This window comes from Camelus bactrianus, chromosome 34 (genome assembly GCF_048773025.1).
Source record: "Camelus bactrianus isolate YW-2024 breed Bactrian camel chromosome 34, ASM4877302v1, whole genome shotgun sequence".
In the NCBI taxonomy this organism is placed as follows: Eukaryota; Metazoa; Chordata; class Mammalia; order Artiodactyla; family Camelidae; genus Camelus; species Camelus bactrianus.
The window spans coordinates 13795640-13819339 of record NC_133572.1 but is presented as its reverse complement, the minus strand read 5'-3'; the positions used below and the strand labels follow the sequence as shown (position 1 = coordinate 13819339).

The 23700-nt window shown below is 43.1% G+C and overlaps 1 protein-coding gene across 4 annotated transcripts in view; it reads left to right on the top strand.

Moving 5' to 3' along the window:
• ST8SIA1 (ST8 alpha-N-acetyl-neuraminide alpha-2,8-sialyltransferase 1) overlaps positions 1-23700 on the top strand; it is a 114968-nt gene that overhangs the window by 37199 nt on the left and 54069 nt on the right. For 3 of the 4 annotated variants that reach the window (XR_012504100.1, XM_074357916.1, XM_074357915.1), the window contains exon 2: positions 6021-6165. The exons of the other annotated variant lie outside the window; for it this stretch is intronic. Coding sequence is in view for 2 of the 3 variants with exons in the window: in XM_074357916.1 (XP_074214017.1) it covers positions 6021-6165 (145 nt within the window). In the remaining variant the exon portion in view is untranslated. The remainder of the gene's footprint in view (positions 1-6020; positions 6166-23700) is intronic. 4 annotated transcript variants of the gene reach the window in all.

Genomic DNA, 23700 nt, shown 5'->3' with positions numbered 1-23700 from the left:
AGAAAGCACCTGGAGAGAATTTCACTCCGTTTTCTTCTAGGTTGCTTGTCAGAATTTTAAATTGCATATTCAGTTGTAAACAGCAGACTTTGATGACGTTCCCTGTTTGTGTTGCTCACATCAGCACCCTGTGTGATGGTGACACGTGTGATCACACAGGCATTTGTCACATACGCGTTCAGGGAGGCCAGAAATGGCATTGAATTGGATGTTTAGCTGAGGCCAGAGCTGAAGGGTAACAGCCGAGTTTGGTCAAATGCCCCAACCGAAAGGAGTTTGGCCAACCAAAGGGGAATTCTCCTTCAGCTCTGCTTTCTGACACTCAGTCATTCCTCAGAAGGGCACAATAGTGTCCATCGTTGGAGGGGCAGCCTCCCAACCTTCTTCACGTCTGATGAGCAAAGCGATGAACGTGGGGCCCGAGAGAGGCCCAGCAAGGTTCACTCTGATACTGGGCATTATTCCGAGTGATGGGTTTCCCCCTGTTCGTCGGTTCAGTTTCCCCAGAACCCCAGCCCTCCTGGCACAATAAGCCAGTGTAGTCTTCTTGGCTTAGTTGTTATACACGACTTTCACTTGGAGGGATGAGATCCTGAGTATTAGCAAGTGGCTCCCAGGCTTCCTAAGTACTCACCTTCATGATATAACTTGGAGCATCATTTGAGAGGAGCTCTGCTGAAGCCTGAATTCAATTAATAAAAAACATTTACATGTTAACTCTAATACTCAGCTCACACTCAGCTGAGACTTAATACTCTGCAGACTTAACATTTTTCTTTTTTTTTTTTTATTGAAGTATAGTCAGTTTACAATGATGTGCCAATTTCTGGTGTACAGCGTAAAGTTCCAGTCATACATATTCATATATATATTCCTTTTCATATTTTTTGGTATAGGTTACTAGATATTGAATGTAGTTCCTGTGTTGTACAGTAGAAAATTGTTGCTTATCTATTTTATATATAGTAGTTAGTATCTGCAAATCTTGAACTCCCTATTTATTCCTTCCCACTCCCTTTCCGCCTGGTAACCATAAGTTTGTTTTCTATGTCTGTGAGTCTGTTTCTGTTTTGTAAATAAGTTCATTTGTGTCTTTGTTTTAGATTCCACATATAAGTGATATCATGGTTTTTTCTTTCTCTTTCTGGCTTTCTTCACTTAGTTTGATGATCTCCAGGTCCATTCATATTACAACAAATGGCATTATTTTATTCTTTTTTATGGCTGAGTAGTATTCCCCCCTATATATATACTACAACTTACTTATCCAGTCATCTGTTGGTGGACATTTAGGTTGTTTCCATGTAAAGTAGAGCTGCTGTGAACACTGGGGTGCATGTATCTTTTCAAATTAGAGTTCTCTCTGGATATATGCCCAGGAGTGGGATTGCTGGATCATAGGGTAAGTCTATTTTTAGTTTTATAAGGAATCTCCATAATATTTTCCATAATGGCTGCACCAAACTACATTCCCACCAGCAGTGTAGGAGGGTTCCCCTTTCTCCATAGCGTCTCTAGCAGGCTCTGCAGATTTAAACTTGACAATAGCAATGGATTTACTTTTGCTTTTTCAACCCTGTGATTTTGTGGTCTGCCATAAAAGAGAAGCAAATAATGAGCAGCATCAGTACAAAGCTTGAGAAAGAGGGTAGGAACCCAATTTGCTAAACATCCTAAGAGCTGATGTATACTGTCTCAGCAGGATCACCTGCAGGTAGGATGGGGGTGAAATTCAAGTTTCCATCCCCCAAACCTAACACAGTGTGAGGCAAGAACTCCTTAGAAGTCATTACTGCTACTTCTCCGGTGGCTGTTACTCTGGCTGCTGGTCGGGCTGTGGTCCTGCTGCCTTTGCGGCTGCTGCTGTAGCCCGTATAGCTGATGAGCTAATGTGTCCTTCCCGGGCACGGGGAGCGAACCTACCCCCACCTCGTGGACCCTTTCGAGCCATCCTCTGGACGTGGGCGTGGCAGAAGACAGATAGGGAGGCACTCTGGAAGGAAGGGAAAGTTCAAACTTTTATGATAGGAAAAGCACTCCCATATTGCAGATGGCACTCTGATTGTTATGAATTTGCTATAACCCTTGGATTTTAAAAAGTGTCTGTACACGCTTGACACTTTCTACTTCCTTTTGAGTATTTGGTTTTCCCACTATCACAATTGTGTAATTGCCCTGATGATGATGCTGTAGGGACAGATGTGAATTTTAAGTCTGTCTAACCCATTTCACTAATCGTTAAACATATTTATTTTTTTAATCCAAATTAAGAGCCATTGCTTTTTTTTCTCTTTTAAAAAATACGTTGTTCATTTTTTAAATTTATTTGTAACACCTTCATTATAGTTTGATTCCTGTACAGTAAACTACACATGTTTCAGATCTACAATTTGATGAATTTTGATAGATGTGTACACCCATGAAAACACCCCCACATTTCCTCCCCAAGGTGCAAATTTCAAATCCCCAGTTTATCCCTTCCCACCCCTTTTACCCTCTGGTAACCATAAGTTTGTTCTCTGTGTCTGTGAGTCTTAAACAGACGTTTATTACCTAAAGAACGTGAACAAGTCTCATGGCCTGAGCTTCAGTTTCATTGTAAGTTCAGGATAATGTAATAAACTCTGTTTCCTTAGATTTTTTTTTCTTTTGAGGATGAAAAAAGGAAGCCAGTGTAAAAGTAGCATGGAAGTGGCCACACCAGAATGGGGGGCGGTTAGATGACTGTGACAGATTTTCCTTCTGAATTCTCTGTAGCACTTTGTGCTGGGTGGCAAGTTTAGCTTGGTTTGGAGGTGAGAGCTATGGTCTGGTTGGAAGTAGGTACAGACAAGAAGTAAAAAGGCTGGGAGCAGAATCACTCCCCCCCCACACACACTTCATTAATTATGTGACCCAAGTTACTGAAAAAGAACCCTGAATCTCTCTAGCTCCAAGGTCACTCACTGTGAGAATTGAGTGGGAAAAGATGTAGGAAGGCACCTTGCGTGTTGCTGGTGCTTGGCTGGTGCTTAGAAAGCATTTCTTCAGGAAAGAGAGAGGTAAGGGTGATTCCGAATGGTTCTGAGCAGGCAGCAGGCAGAGAGGAAAAAGCCCTTATACCGTCTCTTCAGATACAAGTTGGGAGTAATAGTAAGAATTCCGTGAATTATCTCTTAGGGTTACTGTAAGGGCTAAAAGTGGTAAGATACCACCAGAAATGGAATCATGCCTAAGACAATTCTCCTCATTTTTAAAGACAGCCTTAAGCCACGTCTAGTTCTGGTTTATGTTGGTTGACTACAGTGCCTAGGGTGCTGCTTTGACAAAGTGCAGGCAGTTCATCATGAAACCTTCCTGCCTTGGTTCAGGCTGCTTTTTGGGTGATGAAACCCAGTAAGAATTAACCGAAGATGGAGGAGGAAGGGAAAGAGGTGCAGTAGGGAGAGATGGAAAGATGATGGAGGGGCAAGAAGTGACACACATCCTACCAACGTCGAGAGACAGCGGCCTTCTTCCCGAGCCCCTCTCCCCGTCCTTTCTGTTGAAACCTTGGTGAAGGGGAACCCAACCAAAAAGCACCCGACAAAGCACCAGGTGGTGGGAGGAGCCCCAGGCCCTGACTCGGGTTATTCATCTCTGCGATGAGGCTGAACTTGCACTGTGTGCTCCACCTGTCTGTTCTCCGGGGATCTCGAAAACGGTGTCTGAGGCCGGTTCTGAAGCCCAGTCACATTCCTGGGTTACGGCAGAGCCACGGTTAGAAGCCAAGTACCGTTGCCTCCAAATCCTCATCCTCAGGTTCTGCACCCGAGGATTCAACTGGCGGTGTATCAAAAGTACTCACAAAAAATGAAAGATTCCAGAAAGTTCTAAAAAGCAAACCTTTTTGAATTTGCCGCACATTGGTAACTGTTGACATGGTATTCACATTTGTATTTATAACTATTTACATAACACGTACATTGCATTAGGTGTGATAAGTAATCTAGAGGTGATTTAAGGTACCCAGGAGGGATTTGTAGATATCGGGCAAACACTGTGCCATTTTCTGTAAGGGACTTGAGCATCCATGGGGTTTGGTGTCTGGCAGGGTAGGTCCTGGAACCAAATCCCACAGAGACCGAGCAGGACCGGACTCCAGTTCCCTGTCTCCTTTCAGCTCTCAGCTTGGGTACCACTGGTGGCCAAAGATGTCTGAGCAAGGAGGTCTTTATGGGGGCGCCATCCAGACGTGGTTTATGCCAGTGGTTTGTTTTATTGGTCCTTCTAGAAGTGGGACTGGGGAATAAGCTCTTTCACTCCTGGAAGCTTGATGAGACACGGAGTTGATTTCTCACAGGCTTTTAATTCAAGGAGATTGTGAAGATCGGCTTGTAGAACGGTAACAGGACCTCCATGGGAGGGGCAAGCAGGGAAGCAGCCAGCCCAGAAGAGGGAGAAGACCCAGGATCCCCTGTGTTTCAGACACTGAGGGTGAGGAGCCCTTCGCCAAGTCCTGGTGCTCAGCCATGTCACACTCTGCTGAGAAGTCTAACAGGAGGAGAACCGGAAAGAACCGTGAGATTGACCCCCTGGAAGACAGGTTGCTTAGCCAGTGCCCAAACTCACATCCCTCATCTTGTTCTGTCTCTGTTTCAAAGGATTTCCCAGGGGTGGTTCTTTAATCGTGTCCTCGGTTTTGGCGGGGGGAGGGGGGTGCACCCTCTTTCGGGCCACATTGCGCATTCCCTGCTCCGTACAGCTTGTGCAAAGTCTCTGGTCCCTGAACTTAACCAGCTGATTATTAAAATCATCACGAAGGTGCATTTCTGCTGCGGCTGAAAAGCTCGACAGTCCAGAGTCTTAAAGTTAGCCATCCAGAGCCTTCTCTGCACCTGGAGAGTTAAATCAATCAGTCCATGATTATAATGATTATTTTTGCCTTCGAACATATTTCAGCTGCCCATGAGAGATGATGTTTTACTTTCTTTGTAAACATTATAGCGGTTTCAGGTGTACAGCATTATGCTCGGACATTTATATACACTACAAAGTAATCACCTCCACAAGTCTGGTTACCATCTATCACCACACAGTTGACTCCCTTGACCCATTTCACTCACTCTCCCACCACAATTTCCTTCCCTTCTGGTAACCACTAATCTGATCGCTGTACCTATGAGTTTGTTTTTGTTTTATTTTGTTTGTTTTGTTTTGTTTTGTTTTGTTTTGGATTCACATATGAGCAAAATCAGACAGTCTTTCTCTGTTTGACTTACCTCACTTAGCATAATACCTTCAAGGTTCATCCATGTTGTCGCAAATGGCAGGATTTCATTCTTTTTTTATGGCTGAGTAGCATTCCATTGTGCATCGATACCACATCTACTTTACCATTCATCCATGGATGGACACTTAAGTTGTTTTTCTATCTTGGCTATTGTGAATACAGTTGACCCCTTTGAACAGCATGGAATTGAACTGTGCAAGTTCACTTAAACATGGATTTTTTGTCAGTAAATACATACAGTACCACACAACCATGGATGCAGAACCGCAGATATGGAGTGTCCACTGTGGGGGCTTGAGCATCCGTGGAATTTGGTGTCTGAGGCAGATCCTGGAACCAGTCCCTTGTGGATACCAAGGGACAACTGTGATGCTGCAGTGAACATAGGGGTGCACATGTCTTTTCAAATTAGGGTTCTTGTGCTCTTCTGATAAATACCCAGAATTGGGTCACATGAGAGTTCTACCCTTCATTTTATTTTATTTTTTTATTAATCTCCATACTGTTTTTCATGGTGGCTGCATCAATTTACAGTCCCATCAGCTGATGTATTTCTTTTTCTTAAATTTTTTAAAATTATGAAATATTCCAGTCATGCATTCTAATGTCTGGAAGAGTGAATTAATAGTCCTCTAATCACCATGGAGAGACAGATCCTTCTGTGAGCTGGCGCTGAGGTAAGGCTGCCCATCTCTGCGGGAAGGACAAGCGAATGAATCTGCTGCTCACTTAACCTGCTGTTCTCTTCTCTCTCTATTTTCTCTCCTAGGAAGCAGATGGAAGACTGCTGCGACCCCGCCCATCTCTTTGCTATGACTAAAATGAATTCCCCCATGGGGAAGAGCATGTGGTATGATGGGGAGTTTTTATACTCATTCACCATTGACAATTCAACTTATTCTCTCTTCCCCCAGGTTAGTATAGAGTTTATTGCCTTTCAATGTAGTTTCTTGTATGTCTCGCTGTCACGGGAAAAGGATCCTTGAGTTTGCTGGAATAACCAGATCTACTGCTTTTCATCATCTTTCTTCTCTTCTTAATGATAAATGCTTTCCTTTATACCTGTCATTTTTCCATGAATAAATCACATAATGTTTTGATGCAGGGGCAGCAGTAGGGTAGGTATTACAGTGACAGATTTCCTAGCCCTTCTGATCTGAGTCATCTGAGACGGAAGGAAGCAAGCAGAGAAGGAAGGAACGTCAGGGAATTGTGGAATGCCAGTGTTTTGAGGTTGGCTGTGGGATGATCTTGAAGATTTGCGATACTGGAATGTTTTCTTAGGGCTGATGTTGCTCTCAGGGAATGGGGACCATATGGTCAGAAGTTGCTTCTTAGAGCTCTTGAATCTTAACCCCTGTGGTTAGACTCCTGCTATGAAGTGGAGGAGCAGTGGAGATGGAGAGAAAGAATTGAACCACTTTTGAAGTGGTCTAAATCAAGCTCTGCTTACTTAATGTTTTTCTTTGGGGTTTCCTGAGCATTGAAATCAAATGTTTTACTAAAATATTTCTGTGTAGCAAGTGGGGGAGGAAAAAAGGAAATCTTTATTTCTAGGGATATTGGAGAAGGGGATGGATCTTGGATGAAACTGACATTCTCTGAGGGAGAAATTGAGAAATGAATCTTGGCCTCCCAAATCTTCAAGCCACTCTTGGTTTGGCCAGATGATTGTGCAGAAAGAGAATCATGATCAGAGATGGAAAACAGGACTGAACCTTTCCTGTATCTGCATTAATAGCAAAGATTCTTCAAAGGAGGGATCCTGTAATGTTTAAGGCACAGGTGTTACCAGATCCAAAGTCACACTCTCTTTGAAACAGTCCCTGTTTGCTAGTTCATCCTTAGGTATTTTAATCTAACTTACTGGTTTTAGAGTATAATGATAAGGTTTAAAATTTTTGTTTTAAAATAGGAAATAGAAGGGCTAATCCATGGTCAGCACCCTTGTGTTTTTCTCTCCTTCATTTTGTCCTTGGAAGGCTTCCTTGTGTCCAAGGAAATGACTGAGCATCAGAAAATGTAAGATTGAACTTCATCTCCATCTCTTACTAACTAAATGCCTTGCTAAGCCGCCTAACTCTTCTGAGACTCCGCTTTCTCATCTGTACGGTGGAGAGAGCATTACCTGTCCAGCGACCTCCCAGAGTCATGGTCAGGATCAGTTCGTGTAACACATGCCCAGGAACTTTGTAAACTACAGAGTGTTGTGGGCATGTTAGGTGTTCACGTTGTCCTGGTTCATGTACTGCCTCTTCAGGCTGAGGAGTGAATATAATCTCATCAGTCGGAAATCTTCCTAGGTGTCTTCAGCAAAAGGATATTGCATGTTGGCCTTAGGCACTTGAAAACTCATTAAGGGAAGGGAGAGGTGGGGGTCAAGAGATGGCTCCTGGAATGACTTTGTCCAAGAACCTACGGCCGTAACTGTGGTTTAGGGATTAGAGAGCCCAGCTGCCTCTGTCATTAGCTTGGCCACAGCCACCTCCAACAGAAACAGGGTGAGGAAGATGGGTTCCAACTCCCCCCTCCTTCCAGATCTCCCTCAAGTGCATCTAATGGTTAAGATTAATTTGCATCCAGAACACGAGCTGCAAGGAAGTCCCGGAAGGGCAGTTTTTTAAAGCAATCAAGCTTCAACAGGAAGCTAACAAAAGGGTGGAATTGAGGTTGAGTAAACCAATCCACAGTATCTTCTTTGTACAAAAACTGATGTCAACTCGCTATGAAATGAAGAGGAGATAAGGAAGCAATCTCCTTTTAACAGCTCATCAAATAGAAAGTGTTTAAAGAAATCCAAAATAAGATTTTTATAGATGAAGGCTCTCAGTCTTACTGACTTCCAACTTTGTGCTAAAAAATAGATTTGAAGAAAAGAGATGATTAAAGAAATACAGACTAGCCTCCCATCTTGTCTATAAGTTGCAGCAGTAAGATAGCAGGAAACATTTTCTTTTTAAAGGGTGTGCACATGAATTCTGTGTCTCGTGGTGCCAGCTGTAAGAACCTTCCCTGAATAATAAAGGAAAAATGCTTTTTTCTTGGAAAACGAAAGTCATGACATCATTTTGTTTGTTCACAGTCTTCCCACGGAGCTGAACCAGTTCAGTGAGTTAGACTTAAAAAGTTCCAGGTGTGTTTTTCTGCTGGGATTCTGAAATGACTAATTAAATTATCAGTTTGCATCAACACAAAGGGTGTATATTTCTTAGTGAAGTAGTTTCAGTTTGTCATCAGGAAGCTAAGCTGTCAGGTAGTCGTTAAGCTTCATGCGTGTTCCCGGTGGGAAGAAAGCTGGGTGTGCTGATTGGGCAGAAGTGCAGGTGAATGGGTTGGGCACCACGTTGTCAGCTGAATAAAGCTCCCCTCCTTTCCTTGCGTTTCAGCAAAATAATGTCAAATCACTCATTCTCCGACTCAGATGGATAATTTTATATCACACTTTTTAATTATGTACTTCAATATGTTTATCTTAATCATGCTTATATTTCTCCCCCAAATGCTCAATGTATGTTAACCATCACTTGTAGTGTTATTCCTTTGCCTGGTTTTATCCACTGCTTTTGTTGTCATTGCTAAGATGCAGTACAAGATTCTCTGTGTGATGTGAAAAGGTAGCGGGGTCCAGGAGGGCCTTATTGAGATGCTGTGTACTTTGAGATGTCCCATTGAACCTCCTTAATTATAGTTAGTTGCTTCTTATTTGACTCTCCCATGACTTCTCATAGCTTTATTGTCAGATTAATTCAATTCCGCCTCATATAGTGTTATTTACATCACTACTCATCTACGTACCACAGTTCTTATCAAGGTCTTTATCTGTTGATCTCCATACCAACTTGGGAGCTTTTGGGGGAACTCATTTTATGCCTTGTGCAGTGCTTCGCACTTAATACTAAAGATGCTTGTTTCCAGTTCCTCTTGTCAGTGTCCCACCTGGGCTGGACCACGGCAGCGCCCTTGCCTGAACTATACGATTCCAAGCAGGAGATTCTGATGCAACTGTTTCCAAAAGGCTCTATGAATGTATTTTGGTGAAATACATGTTGCATATTATCAGGCATGAAGGGCCGAATTTTAATCGATATGTAGGTTTTCTAGACTGCAGTGCGTGCGTGTGTGTGTGTGTGTGTGTGTGTGTGTGTGTGTGTGTATTGTGTGTTTGGAGGGGACAGTGTGATGGTAGGTGTTCCCACTTGGAGACTATTTGAGAGTACCTCCATTCCCTGGGTTGAGATTGCTCCTTCCTGCTCTGCCTGTCCTTTTTAAGCCTGCATGGTCCCATGTTTGTGGGTAACACCAAATAAATGCTATTTTGGCTTAAGGTACACTTACGGCCCCAAAGAGCATACGCTTCCTTGGAAATGAGTGAGGGAGTTACGGAATTTCAGAAACCACAAGTGTGCTGATATAATCTGAAAAATATTTCCTTTGGTGTAATAAAAACATGGTTGGCCCACCATTCTCTTACATGGTGCTGGATGGTCACATGATGTACATCACAAACTAGACAAGCCCTTTTTCCTCAGAATATCCACCCAAGATCATGTGTAAATACTCACAAAACCTCATGAATGAATCTCAGACAGACACTCATTTCCTTCTCTTCTGGTCACCATAAGCTCCCTGATATGTCCACTTGGCCTGAATCCACAGTGCCCTTGGCCCGTGGGAATCCCAGCAGGACATTTTGAAGTAGTTTTGTCAAAATGGTTTTGTTAAAACGAAAATACACTTTTTTTTTTCCTTCCCAGTGATGTGCTTAACAGAATCCTCTGAGTGCCTGGGCATCCCTGAGTCTCACAACGATTGTTTTTCTCCTAATGAAGCTTATTTAGATCATGCTATATAATCTATGGCATTAAGTTACTTTTTTACTTTCCAGTATAATTGGAATCATTTTCCAAACACATACCTTTTCAACGAGAGGGAAACAGGAGGCCAATGTTTGGCAGGCGTAGATTTCGCCAGGACCATGTCGGTCCATGCTGTCAGGCTTGTGTTTGCCTGCTTTGTCACAGAGACCTGAGCCAGGGGCTAAACCAAGTGGGTTGCTCACTTACCTCAAACGATAATTAGGAGTTAGGAGGTGAGTAGTTCAGGGTTAGATGTCGCCTACACAGCGCCATCAAGCTCTCCACCTCCTGTCTTCCTGCTTGAACGCCCTTGGCTCATGGCCAAGGAACCTCCCAGTTTTGAACCTGATCCTAGTAGGAGGAAGGAGGAAGCAAAAGAGGAAAACATGGGCAGACTCCTGCTGATGCGTCAGCGGTCGGGGCTGAATTGTGTGGGCGTGTCTAGCTGCAAGGGAGGCAGGAACCGTCAGTATTCCAGCTCTAGGCAGATGCACTCCGTGTGCTGACCTGAGCTGTCGGCCTCATTGCCTCCACACTGTAGCTCACTCTGTCCTCACAGCAACTCTCTGTGTTTGTTACCCTTGTCTTCATTTTATGAGTGAAACAGAGACTGAGAAAGGTTAAATAACTCATTCAAGGTTCCAGAGCTGGCAGGTGGAGATCTGGGATATGAAACCTGGCCTGTCTGATTCCAAAAGTTTTGTTGTTTATTATCTTGTTTTGTTTTGTTTTGTTTTTCTTAAAAAGACATGGGTTCTGGTGGATTCGTTGCTAATTTTTTTTTCACTTAGTCACCTTGAAACCATTTAAAGTTTTTTTTTTTTTAACTTCCCTTATATGAATATTCTTAGAGGAAATGGAGACATTTCTTTTGCAGCTATTTGAGAGAAAAAAAAAGTATACATGTGCAGGCTGAAGGACCCTACACAGTACTGGGGTTTCCCCTCTCAAACTAGTTTCCTATACAGCGTTGTAGTTTCCTTTTGAAACTGGCTTTCTGTGCAGCACTGTAGTTTCCCTTGGGCTTTGAGCTCCCCAGTGGCCCACTTTGGAAGGAGAAATAAGGCCAGTTATATGATATTGGTTTCAATCACATGGGTTCCTGGGCCCAGTTCCACCGTGTGTGCATGGAGGCTTCCCTACACCACCAAGCAATTCTCAGACACCAGCTGAGAGGGTCTTACAATTCAACTCAATTCTAACACTGCCTACATGGAGACAGCATCAGATTCCACAGGTTGAGGGCTCAGTCCCACTAGACCACCCTCCACTCTGGACATCAGTCACAAGCCCAGGTTACTACTGGTGCTTTTGACCGACCAGCCACAAATTGGAGGTTACAACAGCTCCCTCCAACTCAGGATGCCAATTGCAAGTCCAGGTTGTTACCTGTTCTTTGACCAACTGGCTGTAAATCAGAGGTCCCCACACTCTCCTTCATGGCGTCTATTAATTCGCTAGAATGGCTCACGGAACTCAGGAAACCCGTTATACTCACTAGATTACTGGTTTACTACACTGGATAAATTAAAGGGTACAGGTCAACAGTCATGTGAAGAGAAACATAGGATGAGGTCCCCCAACAAAGGAACTTCTGTCCTCATGGAGCTTGGAGCCCTGCATGGTGGCACATGGAAGAGTTCTGGTTCCCCAAGCTGGACGCGCTCTGAACCTCATCCTTCTGGTTTTTAATGGAGGTTTCATTTTGTAGGCACGACTGATTAATTAATCACTTGTTGGTGTTTGATTCAATCTCCAGCCCCTCTCCCATCCCTGGAGACCAGAGGGGTGGGACTGAAAGTTTCAATCTTATATTCATGGTTGGTTCCCTTGGCAACCAGCTCCCATCCTTAGGTGGTTTCCAGAAGTCACCTTCATTAACAGAAACCCAGTTGTGATGTAAAGGGGCTTTCTGTGAATAACAAGACACCTTTACTGCCTTTGTGGCTTGAAGGATTTTTCAGGAACTTGAGGGCAAGCGACCAAGTATTATAAAAGATGCTCCCTTTGCTCGTATTGCTTAGGAAATTCCAAGGGTTTGGGGAGCTGTGAGGCAAGAACTGGGGATGAAGACCAAATATGTATAAGAAACATATATATTTGATCATCAGAATGATGAGCAGACGTTTAGGACCCCAGACAAGTCACGTTTAACTGTCCTCAGCCTGAGTTTATACTTTTCAGTTCGGGACTAACAATACCTGGTGTTCATATTTCAGTGTTACTGTGAGAAACACAGTTGAAATGAGATTACAGATGTAAAAGTGCTTTGTAATGAATGCACTGTGCAAACGTATACTAATGTTGCTTTCACTATCTGTGTAAGCATTTACGTCAGATGAGCATTTCCTAGGCGTTTGGCTAATACAAAGAACCAGAGGGGGAAGAAAACACCACTAGAAAAGGGGTTGAATCAATTTTCCATGCTGGGCGTGGGGAGGAGAGATAAGTCTGTGGACTCTGGGATTTAGGGACATATAAAGTAGTAATGGAGACCACCTTAGACGCCGCTAGTTGTCCATTTGCATCTATAGTGGGATAATAATTATGCAGCGTGAAGTAAATTACTAATTTCTAGTGAATTAAGATTGTGTGTCTGCCCAATGGAATGGTAAGCACTAGTCCCTCCAGTTGTTCTGTAACTGAGTCGGTGAGGAGAGTGGATCATCACGGGACTTCCAAGCAATCTCTTTCCTCATAGGAAAGGAAAGCACATGATTAGGAGTGAGTTTCTCCACCAAGTAGCTGAAGGTAAACTGTAAGATGCCTTGTCTTTCGAACTTAGAAATAATTACAAATTAAGACCTTTCTTTAAAGAAGATTCACAGGTTGTCTGTGGTTGAGAACAAGATGAAAATGAGAGGTAAGGGATGTTCTGTCTTGCCACCTTGCGGACCTTTCTGAAGTATTTGACCAGTGTGTAAAATTTAGTACGAAGACTGATGATGGCTCAGGCTCGCAGCTTCCTGGAAACAATTGAAAAGGATGCATGACACCAGTTACCGCTGAGTCAGATCTCATCCCGCAGGTCTAATGGGAGTGATAGCTTTTTTCTGGAGGTGTTAATGTTCAGAGAAAAATTTTCTTCTGACAGGGTGTTTTCCCACAGGGGGAAGAAAAACCCTGATGTATCCGTATTGGTTTTTCTTCAGTTGATTTCTTCATCTTGGCCCTTCTTACTGGCAAATGGCCAGCTGTAGAAAGACATTTCTGTCCTGTTTTGATTTGGTTTTGTTTCCTACCAGGAAGCCTCTGTTTCCTTTCTGCCCGGGATACACTTGTTTGCATTCCTTAACTCTATCAGTGATCTCTTAAATGCAGAAAGATCTGTTTGATTAACTTAGGGGGGAATACCATATCAACACTGAATTTTCTCTGGCTTAGTTAATGTGATCAGAGAGTCAAAAGATACACATGAGTACAGAGAACATTTTCTTAATGTTTGTATCTGTTCAAACCAATTTACTCTCCTCTGCTAATTGCCCTGTAAAATTAGATCACATGGGAGATGGCACAATATTCTTGTCCTTGCTGGTGGCCTGACATACCTTCATCTGCAGGGTCAGAATTTCTGGGTAGACTTGCCCAACAGGATGGAGAAGGGGTGGGAGACGGGGACAGGAAAGGGGAGTGAACTTAGCTGCAGGGACTAAAAGGAAGTCCAGCCAGTAGACAGAAAGGATTATTAAGGTTCTCACCCTTGGTAACTGTTGGCAGGGACCAGAAGATAATGAGGAATAAAGTGATGTGCTAGGAGTGTGCAGAACTCAGAGAGGAAGAATAGGGGAAGGTGGAGCTCTACTCAGAGAGCCAAATCAAATGGTAATTGATTTCAAGTTCCAGCCACTAAGCTGAGGGGTTTGGCACCTGGCAGCTTCCAGGAGGTACTGGCCAGAGGACTGCAGGATCTCACCCTTCTAGAGACTTGGGAGCATTTAATCCCAGCAGGGACTCAAGGGAACGAGGTGGGAGTTTCTGTTACCGAGTCCAAACTCATTCTACTCGCTGCACGACAGGCCAGTAAATTGGGAAACGAGGTGTTGGGGCAAGGAATAATGACTTTATTTAGAAAGCCAGCAGACTGAGAAAATGGGTGCTAATGTCCTGGAGAACCATCTTCCCCAAGTCAGAATTCAAGCTCCTTTTATACTAAAAAGAAGAGGGGATGTGGTTGGTTGTTGCAAACTTGGTGTCAGAATCCTTTTTTCTTGCAGATGTCCACGTGGGTCAGGTCATGGTGTCCCTGTAAACTTCCAACAAAACAAATGTTATTTTCTCTTTTGCAAGTTTTTATCTTTATATGAATGGAAAGTGTTAATACCCTTAAAAGTCAGAGCCTTGAGAATGGGCTCTCCTGTGTATTTCAGGCTATAGGCAACATTCTTTTACAAAAGGCGCAGAACCAGCATGACTAAGCCCAGGAAACAGAGCACAGTTTAGAGCTAAAGGAGCAGATCTAATATGGAGTCAGATTTGTTCTTCTCTATTACATTTCCAGCATTGGGGTCAAAATTAGGAACTATCTTTGAGGACAAAGCAGAAGCACATTTCTGGAACTGAGTAGAAGCTGAGCACCAGGAATCTGGACGGGCAACCCAGGGCTATGTTTTGAAAAAAAGACAGAAGCCAAGATACCAGAACCACACCTCAAAGGCAGGATGGGAAGAATGCAGAGATAACCTGTTTGGTGATTCCCACAGTTTGGGGTGGCCACTCCCCAAATCATTTCCCAGAAGCCAGGATTGATGCACATTTCCCAGGGCTCAGGCTGAATCTGCAGTGGCCCTGATGTGGGTTCAGGACATATATAGTAGCTGAGAATTAAGCCTGATCAAGCAGGATTTTTTAGACAAATACGTTAGGTTCTTGCCTTCTCCTGTATCTCCCTCTGTGGAGGCTGATAGGACAGAGGGAACAGAAACTAAATGCAGGAGGGAGTCTGGGCAGATTGTTAATCCAGACAATATATTAGCAGTTTGTCAGAAAAATAGGGGAGAGAAATGCGGTGGAGAAATTTAGGATCGATAGGGTGTGGGTCAAGATCTGCTGATCAAAATGGAAACAAAAGTGCTTTTTGAGGAGAACCAGCGTTTTATACTCTGAAAAGTATTATGCATAAAAATTTTCTTGCTAAATTTTCTTTTTTCTGTCTACCCAGACTCAGACTTTTAACTCTTTGCTAAGGAAAAAAAAAGGTCCTGAGAAAAAGGTGATAGCAAATTAAAGTCATTTAATAATCTTTTAACCTAAGGTGGGCTCCTGTTAATAAAGCACTACCCAACAGCTCCTTATAAAATGTATGATTATTTTGCTTAAATTTGTCTCTTTCTTACGGTTCAATCTACTCTGATTTTATATGCATTCGGGGTCTAATCTACTATTCAGATGATAGCGTTTTCACAAAGGATTGTTACTTCTGGAGCCATAAAGCTTATCCATTTCTTAATTGTATTTTCTTAGACTTTGACCGTAACACACAAGGTTATTAAGAACCGAAGTAACTATGGTTAGCGGTGCTTCCAGGTGCAAAGGGGGTGGTTGGAGGACTTTCTCAAACCGAAAGGCCAGCGACATAGGTATGAAGTTTGGAAACAGTTTAGTACTTCCATATGAGCTGTAAAATTTGGTTCAAATCGAGAATCACCACAATAAAATCAGAGGTGAGAGAAACTCTAAAATAAGGCTTTGATGCATCAGAAATTCCCTTTCAGATTTGTCAGACTCCTCATTGAAACGAATGTGCCCCGTGGCCAAGCAAAACTGTGCTTTCCTAAAATTTTGATGATTCTCTAAAATTAAATGTTCAGCCACTCATTTATCAAGCATTTATTTGCAACCACTGCTGTGTGCGAAGGACGGTGCTCGTTCCTGGGGAAGTAGTGGTGAGGAAAACAGACCCAGTCTCTCCCCTCACTGGGTGTCGTCTTCATTGTCTCAGTTCCTTACCTTCTAGATGTTCAAAGTTAACCTCCCTCCCTCCCCACCCAGTTCCTCTTCTCTATTTCCTGCCTCGGGTGATGGTACTAAAACCTGCTCCATCACTTGAACTGGACAGCCTGGGTCTTCCATTTGAATCCATCCTTCATGCTAACCACTCTCCGAGTCCAGTTTCATTTGTAAATATCTGTTGAATCCATCCCCTCTTTTCTTACCTCTCTGCCACTGCAGCAGTTCAGGGTTGATCATCGACTATATGGACTCATTCAAAAACTTTCTGAAAAGTTTCACTCTTAGGAACTTGCCTCTCGGCCAACTTGCCACCCTGCTGCCAACGCTGTCATGATAAAATGTAAATCTGTTTCTGTAACTTGTCTCTCTTTTTTTTTTAATTGAAGTTCTGTCAATTACAATGTCATTTTCTGGCATTCAGCACAATGTCCCAGTTTTACAGATGCATACATATATTCGTTTTCGTAAGTGTAACTTCTCTTAAGTCACTCTTCTGTGCCCACCGTGCAAACGGGAGCGAGCGGCCAGACCACACGCACCGAGGCTGCTGGAACAGTGTCCCTGGAGGAAACTCATGGAGAAGGACAAGTTAGCAGTGAGCAGAGGTTTTGCTGCCTTTTTCGATGACAAATGATTAGATTTGAGATGTTCTGAACTCCAGGAGACAGACCCTGGAACTGGGCTGGCATGTTAGATGTCTGATCAAGGGCGTCCTAACCTCCTCTCCGGTCTGATTCAAACACTGCGATACTCTAGTTCTAAGAGCCTTGGCTCTGGCTTGGTTTATCAGCTCAGTGTTTGTGGGTGATTGAAAGTCCTCTGTAGACATGATTGGCAGCTGGAAGATAAGCCTTACAAGTTGCAGGTGAATAACATAGTTGGCCAGAAAAGGGCCGATCCATCAGCTCATGGTTGGACAAGCGCTCGCCTCGTTCCTGGCCTGATGGCAGGGCTGGGCTCCCTGCCTCAGTATTGGCCATGATGGAGAGCTTTCAGCACCCGGCCAGCTCTGGTCTCCGTGGACCTTTACCAGAGGCCTCTTCCTTTTCTGGACTGCAGGGTATCCTATCCATCTTGGATGAGTTAATGCTGCCTGATTACCACCTATGAGATGAAGTTCAGCCTTCACAGGGGGCGCAGAGGCCTTCAATATCTGAACTCTCGGAGAGCGTAAGATAGTATAAGCTTATTAATAGCCATCCACCTTCTTTCCCCTGCTTATTACTTTATGCAGCTGGCCCTTGGTCCACATGGGTTTGAACTGCATGGGTCCATTTATACACAGATTTTTCCAATAGTAAACACCAAAGTTCTAGCCCACCCGCTGTTGGTTGAATCGTGGGTGCAGGACCGTGAATACGGAGGAACTACGTTGAGAAGGTCTGACTATGAGCTAACATGAGAATTTTTGACCGCTCAGAGAGTTGACGTCCCTAACCCCCCAGCACTGTTCAAGGTCAAATGAACTCTGGAATTACCATGTGGCTTGCGTTTCCCAAAGCAAGCTATGCTTTTTCATCTCCTCTTCACATTTGCATATGCTCTTCCCTCTGCCGGGAATAGTCTCCCTTTCCTCATCTGATGAATTTGTGTTTATCTTTCAAGATCCAGCCAGAGCATCTTCATGTCTGTATAACCCTAGTCTCTATTGCCTGCCATGTCAATGAAACATCTATCCCCACCCCCACTCCAAATTTGTATGTATCTCTGTTACTGTACTTTTGAATAACAATGATTGGTTCACATACTTTCTGCACACCAGACTTTTCAAGACCCTTGAGGTCGGCACCTAGATGGGGCCTGGCACATAGCATAGCAGGTGGTAAGTGAAAAGGAGCTGGACGAACATTGAATGGATGGCTTTTCTTCCAAAGCCTTTGCAACCGCATGACAGCAGCCTGATTCTTTTGGAAGGAGGTGCTGCCTGGGTGAGAACGACCCAGGATCATTCCCACGAAGGCAAGAGCGCTAGAAGAAGGGACTGGTGGGGGTTTAAGATAATGTATGGAGTGTGGGAGATGGGTCCACAGTCACCCTTTCAGTGCTCAGAATTTCGTCCTTGTCTTGAGATGAACACGATCCTGTGATTTAAAGTTGAGCCACAGTATTAGTGCTGGACGTTGATAGGGACTGAACTGTCAGGCAGGGCAGGCAGGGGAGTGAGGAATTCAAAACAAGCACCTCAAAAAAGACCTTGAAAAAGACCCGCCTTTCTCCTCATGGGCAAACAGAGGGTTCCCAGAAACGAGTGAAGATGCATACTTGGAAACTGGAAAATTCCATCCGTGGGGATACAGAAAAGCCCCTCCAGCCCCCTGCACAGACGCAGCTCCTTCGCTGTCCACAGAGGTCCTGTCCCTCTGTGCTGTTTCTTTACCTAATAAAAACTTGCCATGTGCAGTGGTCCCAGCGTCTGCTGTGAATTATTTCACCAAGGACCGTGGGCCATTGACCCCTTACCTGGGACAGACATGTCGTTGTTATGTTGTTTTGGTTTGTTTTGCTATTACTATTAATCACTTCTAAAACATTTTTCTTGAGAAATTGTTACTGGGTAGAGCTGCAGGACATTCTGATGTTTGTGAAGATTGTTTCTTTCTCTTTCTCATCGCTAGTCCTTCTTTTCCACCATTGCCTCTACTATCCTGTACCCGATGACAGTGGCCTCTTGCCTAGGATTCCACAGTACTCTCTTACTGGCCTTCTTGTACCTAATCTGGCCTCCTCTCCAGGCCATTTCCATGTTGCAGCCTGAGTTACTGTTTTAGAATGCCAATCGGATGATGCCATCGCATGGCTTAAAATCCTCGATTAGCTTCCCATTGATTTCAGGATAAGACAGACTTCTTAGGGCCCACAAGGCTCTGCCTGGTCTGGTCTCTGTCTGAGCCTCCTGCATCAATTTCCACGGCGTCCCCTCTCACCCTCTGCACATCACCTTCCTGGCCTTCTCTCAGCCCCTCCTAAATGCTGTGTTCTCTCTTTCTATAGAGCTTTTCGACCCACTGTCCCTTTTCCTGGGAGACTCTTGTCTCCTCTTATCTTGTTCACTGATGTTAATCCCTTGGATCCTGTTTGAGTGTCATTTCCTCAGAGGGACCGTGTTCCAGGTACCTCTCATTCGTCACTTCAGATTCAGTTGTTTGAGTATTTGATTCAGGTTTCTCTCTCTCACTCGCTGGAAGCTCCCAGGAACAGTGTTTAATTTGGGAGGGTATTGTTACCAAGTCCAAGCTCATACTACTTGCCACAAGACAGGCGAATGAATCAAGAAATGACTCACTGGGTCAAGGAATAGCAACTTTCTTTGGAAAGCCAGCAGACTGAGAAGATGGCAGACTAGCGTCCCAAAGAACCATCTTACCTGAGTTAGAATTCAGGCTTCTTTTATAGTAAAAGGGGAGGGGGTGTGGCTGTTTGTTGCAAACTTCTTGGTGCCAGAATCCTTTGTTCTTGCAGCTGTTTAAGTGGGTTTGTAGGTCAGGTCACGCTGTTGCTGTAAACTTCCAACAAGACAAATGTTATTCTCTGTTCCGCAACTGTTTATCTCTGTGTAAATGAAAAGTGTTATGCTTTAAAGGTCAAGCCTGGGAGGCAGAGCCTTGAGAATGGGCTATCGTGTATATTTCAGATTTATTCCTCTCTGTTACAGCATCTCAGTTACGAGTGCAATGCCTGGGACTTGATAGACCTTCAGTAAGTTTTAGTGGCATGAACAAATTAACTAATGAAGCTGCTTGGTTTTGCCATATAAGATCACCAGCTGTAATCTTGGTAGACTCCACAGCCTAAATTTGGTATACATACAGAGAAACTTGGAGTTCATTGTCAGAGAGTGGAGGGGAAAAGTCCCACATTGGAAGTGGTTGCTTGGGGAACCCCAGAATGACTGTCTCAGACTGGAGCCCATGAGAGAACCTGGTGATGGTGAGACAGGGTGATAGCGAGCGCCTTTCATTTCTGCAGCTTTTTTTTTGCCCCTTTGTGGTCATCTGTCAATACAGAGTCTCAGGTCTTGCAGTGAGATCAATCTTCTGAAACCCCCCTATGATGAAACTGCTGTTCTTTCTGAAGATTTAAAATCACCATCAGAGAAGTCAGCTCAGCCAGTCTTTGCCCTCCGCCTAGGCAGAACTAAACAGCAGAAGCAGTGATGGAGCCAGAAGAGGGGGCGACTCCTGGGTCTCCTCCCTGCCGGGAGCTGGCGTCCTCAGGCTCGAGGCCCCTGTGTTGAGACCATTGTGCTGTCTCTTTTGTTCAGTCTTCTAACCATCAGATGTCCCTGCGTTAAGTTTCCTACAAAATGAATGTGTGGGATTTGTATTTTGAAATCACGGCTTTTATAATACCACCATCTTTTAAATTAACACATGGCTTCCCTGCTTGTTTTCAAGTTATCTTAGCTCAGCTGCTGAAGGGAAACAGTTTTTAGTCTTTGTAGCACCTCGGAGCCAAATGTTTAGGAATCAAGCCAATCAATACAGCTCCCAAACCACCTCTCCCCAGAGACAGCAGTAGGTTTTTTAACCCCTTGGAAGTCCAACAAGGAAAAAGATTTCAGCCGATTATAGACACTAGACTAGTGTGTAGTGTGAGCAGTTAGAACAGTCATCCTTTGACTTGAAAATTTTGTGACTTTTCTGGAAATTAGTGAAGACCATAAATTAAGTAATCCTCTAAGACTTCTTTTTCAGATTGGACTCACATTTCATGGAAGAGGCTTTGAAACAGAAGTAGCAGAATGCTCCAATATTCAGAAGGAGGAATATAGAACAGGTCAAAAATTAGAAGTGAATGACAGGCATGAAGTTCTTAAGGCATTTTTTTGTTTCATTGCAGACCTTTCACATGATGAACAAACAGGGGCAAGGAAGGTTTGGAACATGAAGATTTAGGTTTAGGGAAATAAACAGTGGTTAAGCATTTGTAAGATACGAGGTAGATGAAGTGAGGGCCAGGGAACCTTGTGGGGGAGGGGGAGGCAAACTATTACCATGTTAATAAAAACAGTGGCAATGAAATGTCATAGAGAATGTCATGTCTTCAAAAAGAGAGTGCCTGAAGAAAACACAAATTTTATGTTTTAGTTTGTAAAAACCATGGGAATCTTGATGAATCATGTTTCCAGATGGTGAAGAGAAATTGTGAGCAGAACAGTGGAGGGGTGTGTAGCGGATGGGGACAGGCAGGGTAGGTGTGGGAAAGTGGGCACTGGAAAAATGATAGAAAACAGTGAGGTGATCAGAGCAACGTGGTTATTGGTTATTTAAGTTAGTATTAAAGTTAGTAGTTGCTTATATTTATTGAGTGATTTCGAAACATCAGGCTTAACACTTCTTACATTTCTCAGCCTATTTAATTCTCTTAATACCTCTAGGAAGTTACTTTCTTTTTCAACAAGCTTTTTATTTTGGAGTAACTTCAGATTTACAAAAAGATGTAACGATACCATGGAGAGTACACACCTCACCCAGGTTCAGTTTCTCCTAATGTTCATATTTTAACATAACTTAGTCAAAACTAAAGAAGCCAGTGTTACTCTTGTATATGAGCACATTATTAGTAACCAAACTCCAGCCCTGACTTGAATTTCACCAGTGTTTCTACTAATATCCTTTTCCTGTTCCAGGATCTAATCCAGGACACACTTTGCATTTAGTTTCTCGTTAGTCTCCTCTAGTCTGTGATTGGTTCTCAAGCTTTCTTTGTTTTTCTGTGACCATGACAATGTTCAGAAATACTGGTTAAGTATATTTGTAACATGTCCCTCAGACTGGGATTTGTTCGATGTTTGTATCTTGATTAGACAGAGCGACAGGTTTTTGGAAAGAACATCGCAGAGGCTAAGTGCCCTTCTCATCAGATGATAAAATGTGGGTACATGGTACCCGCACGATACTGGGAGATGTTAACCTTGATCACTTGGGTAAGGTGGTGTTTGCCAGGTTTCCCCACTGGAAGGTCACTTTCCTTTTGGGCAGGTAGTTTCGTTTATTTTCCTGTATTTTGTAGAAGAGAAAGCTGAGGCTAAGAGGGATCCAGTAATCATCTCAAGGTTACTCAGTTAGTAAGTGACAGGATCTCTTATTCTGCCATTTGTGTGCTTACCCATTATATTCTCCATGACTTTTGAGTCATTTTTATGACCTGGACACTTAGAAGATGACTTGACAAAGAATTCATATGTATTATGTTATGTGCGTAAATGTGGAGTCTGTGCATTTTACTGTTCTGTCTGCAAAGTTTTCTTCAATTAAGTTGTGCTTGAGAAGTGCTGAGGGTTAAACTGGCCAACCCCAAACTTTCTATTGCCAGCGCTGCTCTGGGGTTGGCATTATGTTCGACACACTTGAAAGGAAATCATTCTAGCCTCAAAAATCACCCTGTCAATGTGCATTTTTTCTTCGCTGAGTCAATTAAGGGATATGTGAGCCAAAGAGTCCATCAAAGCCTCTGCTGACATAATGACAAAAGCTTCTTTTACTTGATAATCTTATTGGTAATTGCAAAAAAGAAAAAGGAAATCTGTGTATCTCTGGGAAATGAAGACTTCATGGAACTAGTGTACAGCACATGAAAGGCTGCAGTAATTGCAAGAGGGTAGCAGTGAAGAGTGGATCCAAATAAAGATGGTCAGATAAATAGGAAAAGACCTGTTTTAATGGAGTTTCAAATATGTTTCAGTGTACTAATTACGATTCTACAACAAGCACATATACACATAAAACGATGACTGAACTGTTTACAACTCCTATAGGTTTCTTAATTAAAATATTTCTATTTAAAAGAAAAATTATAATGAACACATTTTTGTTTCAACTCAGTGTTTTAATTTTAAATTAAAAATAATAGATATATTTATTTAAATAAATTAATTCAATTTCTAAAACTTACATTTAAATAAATTGTCTGAGAAATACTCATGAAAATTGAATGTATTAAATAAAATCTACTGAAGAGTGGGTTAACTATATTTTTGTAATTTGATTAGGTTTTGTTGATACAGTCTAGAGCTAGAGTTGGTTGAGAACTCACTCTGTGCTAGGCTTTTTGCTAAATGTTTTGCACACATTATCTGACAGTTCCAACATCTAAGGCTGGTGTTACTGTCTCCATCTTACATGTAGAAACTGAGGCTGAGAGAGGTTATGTGACCCAGGTCTCCCATCTAGAAACGGGTTCCAAGCTGCGATTCTGAGCTAAGTCAGGATTCCAACTCAGGTCCGTCGAAGCCAAGCTCTGTGAATATAACCGTTTAAACTGCACCGTCTTTCCTCTTAGACTAAGTAATCCACCACAGAGCAGTTACAAACCTGTAACGTCTTTTCGCTGGTATGTCTGAAATAGCTGTAAGAGTGTAAAAGATTTCCCTTGTGTTTTTCTAATGGAAATGGATGAATACTTACTCAGTTGCTACCTTTTGTTGATAATGACCCAAGTTGTTTCAGGGTAGCCCGATGAGGTGGTGGACCTTGTGCACACGTGCACCTGTGTGCTCAGGGCATCCTGGTGCTGGTGAACTGGATAGTTTTTCTGGTGAGGAATTCAGCAATGCATATCAAAAGCCTTAAATATGTGCTTATTATCTGACCCAGCAACTCCACACCTAAGGATTTACCTTAAAGTAATTGATCAAGTTCTCAA